The 7,331-nt window shown below is 42.0% G+C and overlaps 1 protein-coding gene across 1 annotated transcript; it reads left to right on the top strand.

Moving 5' to 3' along the window:
- The first annotated feature begins 451 nt into the window (after positions 1–451).
- LOC104951190 (NEDD4-like E3 ubiquitin-protein ligase WWP2) lies at positions 452–7,040 on the top strand. Its single transcript, XM_010777827.1, has 6 exons — positions 452–529; positions 1,789–1,917; positions 3,283–3,361; positions 4,132–4,203; positions 4,312–4,400; positions 6,337–7,040. The coding sequence occupies exons 2-6, from the start codon at positions 1,790–1,792 to the stop codon at positions 6,509–6,511; spliced, it is 543 nt and encodes a 180-aa protein (XP_010776129.1). The 5' UTR covers positions 452–529; position 1,789; the 3' UTR covers positions 6,512–7,040.
- The last annotated feature ends 291 nt before the right edge of the window (positions 7,041–7,331 follow it).

Genomic DNA, 7,331 nt, shown 5'->3' on the forward strand with positions numbered 1-7,331 from the left:
CTCCAGTTAATGAGAAGAAGATGTGAGGGGGGGAGGGGGAGGATGGGGCACCAACTGCTCTCATGAGACCAGCGGCCTACCACACACACACACACACACACACACACACACACACACACACACACACACACACACACACACACACACACACACACACACACACACACACACACACACACACACACACACACACACACACACACTTACCCCGGTGAGGTATTTAAATCAAGTCTCGGCAAAATATCACACAGACCTGCAGGTTTTCCATCAGGGTGGTGAGATATTTGTTTCTCTTAATCAGAAAAAGGAAGTGAGCAGAGTAGTTGCTGACAGAGACGCTGATCTTTTAGATTCTCCCGAGTTCTTTCACTATCCTCCAACTTTTCCTCCTAAGATCACAAATCCCATTACGCTAATTGTTTCCGCATGTTCTGTTTGTGTCCACAGAGAAGCGTCAGGACAATGGCAGAATTTACTTTGTCAACCACAACACACGGACCACACAGTGGGACGACCCCCGGACCCAAGGGTGAGAATTAGAAAAATAACTAATGTGTGTGTGTGTCTGCATGTGTTTGCCTGCTTTAGAGGGTGCGCTGCTTCTGGTGTTTGCTCGTACTGAAACAAATATAAATGTATCATACACAGGCAGTATGATGACAGAGGGATCCTTTACATTATGAGGTGTTTCTGACTTGGAAATAATTGAAAGAATTTGACAATCTCTGGAGCAGTTCATTCAAATAAAAATAAAAATAAGGACTTGAGCGTGACAAACTTTATAATTAATGATGCACTGTTCAAAGCATTAAAAGAAAATTAGAAAGATTTGGAAACTTTTTAAGCTCTTATCCTACAATTTGATCATTTTCCTGGCATCACACTCTACTTCCTTTACGTTTAAACGCTGCCTGAGCTGAATGCTTTCCCTCACCTCACTCATTCTGATTGATCCTTTAACTTCTTGGTTAGTACATTTCACACATCTTCCTCAGGGCATCTTCTTCTGTAGAAGTGTTTCTGTAAAAGCTGTTAGTGGCCTCTGTTTGTGCCTCTCATTCGTTACATTGCACTAAGCAGTCACTCACAAACCCATTTACTGCTGCTCTGAAGGGATTTACAGAATACCCAAACTGTACTTACCATCTGTAGGCAAGGCCTGTTTACAAAATAGCACATTTCAACGCATGGCAATACAAGTGCTTTACACAAACAAAACAAGTAACATTTAGTTCAACAGAAATGCATTGTAAACAGACAATTCATTACATCAAAAATCATCAGTCATTAAAAGACGGGAAAAAAATACAAATTCTAACCTGCTAAAACATTTGATAAAAAGTAATACCTTTTTAATCTGGTCAAAAAATATTATTATTTATTTTAATATGCAGCCTGAATTTCTTCTAATTGGACGTATTTGTATATCCTCAGAACTGATTTAATAAGTATCACTGGGTATCTGGTTAGCTCTGTGAAATGTAATTCATTAGAGGCAAAAAGTGCAGCTAGGGTGGAACAGGAATTATTGGCCACACACTCTTGTGTTTATAATAGGATAACATTTAATATGGGCCTCTCTGGACTTTATTCTGAGTTCATCTCCAGAGTTTAGAAGCCGCCTGAATCAGTCAAACTTCCCTCAGAGGAGAATATCTCCCCCCTGGCACGGCTGTGATTTAGTTCCAGGGCTGTAGATCCACAGGTTGGAGGGGAGGGGTGTTAGTTTCATCCCCAGGACGGGGCCCTGTGGCTGGGACCGTGCTCACTGCCCTCTCCCTGTTGCAGGATGATCAAGGAGCACCCCCTGCCCCCGGGCTGGGAGATGAAGTACACCGCCGAGGGAGTCAGATATTTTGTGGACCACAACTCGCGCAACACCAGCTTTAAAGACCCCCGACCCGGGTTTGAGTCAGGGTAAATATTCTCTCAGCCCTACTTCCTTCTTCCAAAGCTGCTTTTTTCGAAATCAAATTATCCTTCAGTTCTTGAATCAATAAGAACTAATAAAAAAATGTTAGCCAGTCAGTTTTATAATTGCACAATGATTTGCCTTAGTCGAACATAACTGCAATGCCAATATTGATCTAGAAACCTAGAAAAAGGTCAAAACTGTCTTAATCTAAACCACATCATCTTTTGATTTGACCTGCCTTTTTATTGAGCCCGTGTTTAATCCATTGTCTTTCATTTCTATTTTTCAATATACATTTGAGTCAGACAGAATAAATGTAACCCTCACAGGTATTTTAACATGAAGTCATATCTTCAACATGTTCATGCTAGTAGCTCTCTCTCTCTCTCACACACACACACACACTCACACACACACACACACACACACACACACACACACACACACACACACACACACACACACACACACACACACACACACACACACACACACACACACACACACACCTCTTCCCCCCCTCAGCCTGTGGATGTTTGCCTAGCTTGAAGAAGTCTCGAATCCCACCGCAAAGTCAGGAGAATGTGCAGATGTGCATCAACTGATCCACAGCAGACGTGTGTCTGTGTGTGTGTCTATCTGTGTGTGTGTGTGTCTGTCTGTGCGTGTGTGTCTGTGTCTGTCTGTCGGTCTGTGTGTGTGTGTGTGTGTGTCTGTCTGTCTGTCTGTCTGTCTGTCTGTCTGTCTGTCTGTTCTTTTGGCACTCAAGTGTGTATTAGCTTGTGGAGTTTGTGTGTGTGTGTGCTAGAAGCCGTTTTCCTGCTGATATTCGAACATATTTTTAGCACGGTGGTCATGCAGGGCTCCTGAGTGTTTTCTACTGCAGCAGTGTGTGTGCCGCTGCGGTCTCCATTTCCTCAACAGACCGGGAAGAGCCTGGAAGCTAGGCCAGAATAAACCAGACACATTACAGGCCGCCGTCTTCTTCTCTCCCATCATTTCACTCTCTCTTCCCATCCTCCCATTATCTTTCTCTCCCTGCGTCTCAGCCTCGCTGCTGACTCAGCACATATCCTGTGTGTGTGTGCAGTGTGTTGAGCTTATACTAACACATCTGCAGGCCCAGACTCACGCTGTCTTTGAGACTCAGACACCGCGAGTGTGAGAACAGAATAGGCACTGACCAGCAACACGGGACATGAGGCCTTCTTAAAGGACAGTTCCATGTTTCTGATAATCAGAAACATGATGATTTGAGTCACTTTATCAACACTGTCGTTTTGAATCATGATTCCCGAAGGGAATTTGCTCGAGCAGTTTAGAATTGACCAAATAACTCTCTTCCTTCTCTCCTTGTGTGTGTGCAGGTCACGGCAGGGCGGCTCACCGGGAGCTTACGACCGCAGCTTCAGGTGGAAGTACCACCAGTTCCGCTTCCTGTGCCATGTAAGTGTGAAATGGAGTCTGACGCCACAACTAGACTCTGCCTGCACCTCTCCTTTATCTCTGTGTTGTGTGTATCACTGCGTTTTAAATTAAAATAACATTTAAATTGTTTAAATGTTATTTTTTAATTAAGAAAATGTTCACCCTTAAATAGAGTGGTATCTAGCCATGAAGATAGTTTTGTCTGTATTTTCACCAGATTTAGTTTTATCAATTTTAAGATTTTCTCCTCCCCTCCATAAAGTGGAAGTGAATGGAAGTCGTTGTGTATCCCTTTTTGAAACACTGTTATGAACCCTTATTATAATACACAAAACACATTATATGTGGAGTTTTTATCGGTCCAAAAACATATCATTTTTCAATGCTCTGTGTGCCATAAACAAACCTCCATTCACCTCCATTGTGTTGGCTGGAGGCAGAAAACTCAGTGCTGAACAAATAGAACTACATCTGCCTGGCTAGATACCATAGAGGGGAAAAGCAGCATCAATTTGATATGTATCTAATAATATTGAGCTGCATATATTTACCATCTGCTATATAAAAGCCAGTATGTACTGAATATACCCGCTTGAAGTACTCGCCCCTGTTCAGTATAGTAAGGGTGTTGTTAGCAAAGATGTAATGGTAAAAATGTAATAAAGTTAAAGTTAGAGATGGGGGTTAAGTTAACTAGCAGCTGTTAATGTCTTCAAATGTGTCATAAGGTCTTACTGACTGAGAACTGTTTCACAAATGATATGGAGTTATTTTTTTTCTCTCTCCAGTCCAATGCCTTGCCCAGCCATGTGAAGATCTCAGTGTCCAGACAGACTCTGTTTGAGGACTCCTTTCAGCAGGTCAGAGACCAACCCAACACATTGAAATGTGTTTAATTAATGTCCTCAAATGTTGCCTGTTAAAACGTGTTGTGTGTTTGTTAATGATAGATGTTGTTCTGTCATTAGATAATGAATGTGAAGCCATACGACCTTCGCCGTAGACTCTACATCATCATGAGAGGAGAGGAGGGGCTGGACTACGGGGGCATCGCCAGGTGAGAGCCACCACAAAACAAACGCACCTTCTTCCTCCCCTATGAAGTGGTGTGAGGTGCTACAGCTTGTGATTGAACCCTTTTGTTTTTGTGAAGGTGAGGGTGTGTTTCTCCTGCTCTTTCATCACTCTTCATCTCTGCTCCAGCTTCCTCCTACACTGCACCTCACTTTCAGACAGGAAACTCTTAAAGAGGCGTCGGGCATTACGTGGTGTTGAGATTTCTGCTTTTAAAACGTACTGTTGTCCAATTGATACACAACTCTTCACCTGAATGGTGTCAGGCATTTCTGTGTGTTGGATTGAAATCCTCCACACTCTTGCAACATCTCTGTCCTCCTTCCTTTACCCACCCATCCCATGTACCCCCCCCCCTGCTGTGCCAGATGTACCTCCTCTCTGTGTATGTTGTTAATTTTTCTGTCGGTGTTTTTCCTCATTTTTTCTGTTTGGTTTTGCATTGTGTCTCTGTCTCCAGTGTCACGCCAGTGGTTTTACCCTATGGTAGGTGACATCATGCTGTTCTACCACAGGGTAGAACCACGGACGGGATGTTGCGAGGTGTCTGCGTCCGTCCGTCCATATCCCCCTCCCATAACCCCCCAGGGGAGGCCGGGGCGTTGGGAGCGTTTGGTTGTGGTGCTGCAGCTGGTGGTGGTGCTGCTGCTTCATTCTGTCTAACATGCAGTACTCCACTGTCTCATTGTGTCTGTTTTACTCTGTATTTATCCTTCATGTTGTGTGTTTGTCTCGGAGTTAATGAGGATAGGATGTGTGCAAATGTGGTTTGTATTCAAATAAATGCCACGATCCAAAGAAAAGAAAAGAAATATAATTTCTTGATAGCTGTTCCAAACAAGACTAAAATAAAAAACCTCTAGATTAGGAAACAGCTTTATACTACTTTGAGTTATAATTCTACATTTTGCTTATTTACTTTACGCTTATTCTTTTTCCAAAGGGTTCCACATTAGGATCCACTCTGTGTGTCCTGATTCTTCATGGAAGTAGTACCTTTTATACTCATAAATAAAGTCTGGATCCTATTCATTAACATTACATATGGTTTGTTCAAATCAACCAAAACTCAAGTTCAAGAACCAAATGTACCAAATGTAATTCAGGATTTGTTATTACAGGATTTGGAATCTTTCTTGGGAAGTCACATCAAAACTAGCTTTATTGAATATGTGTAAATGCTTAATATTGAATATGAAAATATAAAATAAAATAATTTTACAAATGAAGAACTATTTTACTCGGTATGAGATAAGTTTTGACACTTTACTGGCACCAGCTCATCACATAAAAGCATGGTTCATTTAAAATACCATATTAAGTGATGGCAATGCTGAAAGAAATCTTGTGTGATGTTCAAACATGAGTGGACTTAATGAATGAATTCAGTCAACTCCTCCTGTAATATTATGTCAAAGCAACCTGGTAATAATGAAGGCAAAATGTAAGGCTTCTTAAGCTGGGAAATAGCTGGTAATATCAAGGAGAAGCTGACAGTCAGATCTCAGCAGCTACAATTATCTTTATTTATTTTTTTATTATAATTACTTACAAATGTTTGGATCAGTTAGAGTTACTGAGTTAGATTGTGAGTGAAGTTGTTTGTTAATATCTCTAAACTGTCTTTGTGGATTATGTTCTGTCTTTGGTTTAAATGTTTTGTCAGATGTCTGTCTCCATCATCTGTTTGTCACATTTATTTCTGTTGTTGTTTCTTGTTCAAAAATTCACTTTGAATTGGGTCTCAGCTCATAGTGATGAAACTTTAATGCATCTTTGAAGAAGATGAACTGTCACACTTCATCATTTTAAACAGTAAAGTATGCCCTTATATATTAAAAGGAAAATTATCAAATGTGTGCATTACTTCCTGACATGTTGCCCTCTGAGGTCTGACCTGTCCTCTGGTGTCTCTGCAGGGAGTGGTTCTTCCTGCTGTCCCACGAGGTGCTGAACCCCATGTACTGTCTGTTTGAATACGCCGGCAAGAACAACTACTGTCTGCAGATCAACCCCGCCTCCTCCATCAACCCCGACCACCTCACGTACTTCCGCTTCATCGGTCGCTTCATCGCCATGGTGAGCTTCACTTAAGAAGACTTTCGTTCCTGTCATGCCTGGGATTGGATTTGCTTTCAGGGATGTTGACGTTCTGTAAAGCTGGACTGTTACAGTGGCTGTGCAGTCCGGATGCAGCGCTCCCATACTGACTCAATAAGACTGATCTATTCAATTCAGTTCTATGTTTAGGTCTCCACAAAAAATAATGTTTATACAGAGTTGCAGGTAACCAGTTTATATTTTATTTAATAATAGAGAACAATTGGTTTACAGCTTCGTATTTACTTATTTCTTGTGAAGAACAGAACATTTGTCCCAAAAACACATGTTTACAGTATGTACTGTTTGTACTATTATGTCTCTTTCTGGGATCAACTCCAGAAAGCTGTAGGTCCCAAACGCCGCACCCCCACCCCTCCTTCTGCCTGCCACCCCAACCCTCACCCACACTATGACCTCACCACCGCACCCACTCCACACCCGCAGCAGCTGACTATATTTAGTACTAAAGTTCACTTTGCTGACGTCCCTTATAAAGATGCTTGGTCAACTACACAACCCTCTCACTGCCTCCTTTTTACCTTTCTACTTTCTGAATGTGTGTGTGTGTTGGTTCATCGCAGCTCTGAGGCCTCTGTGTTGTTTTAGCATTGAACAGCTCTGTCTGGAATACACACACACACACACACACACACACACACACACACACACACACACACACACACACACACACACACACACACACACACACACACACACACACACACACACACTTTAACCCTGTGTGCCCACTCTGGCACACACAAACTAAGCAACAATGATCACTTGGTATTTGTGTTAAATGCACACAAGG

Source organism: Notothenia coriiceps, unplaced genomic scaffold (genome assembly GCF_000735185.1).
Source record: "Notothenia coriiceps isolate Sejong01 unplaced genomic scaffold, NC01 NC01_scaffold00018650, whole genome shotgun sequence".
NCBI classification, from domain to species: Eukaryota; Metazoa; Chordata; class Actinopteri; order Perciformes; family Nototheniidae; genus Notothenia; species Notothenia coriiceps.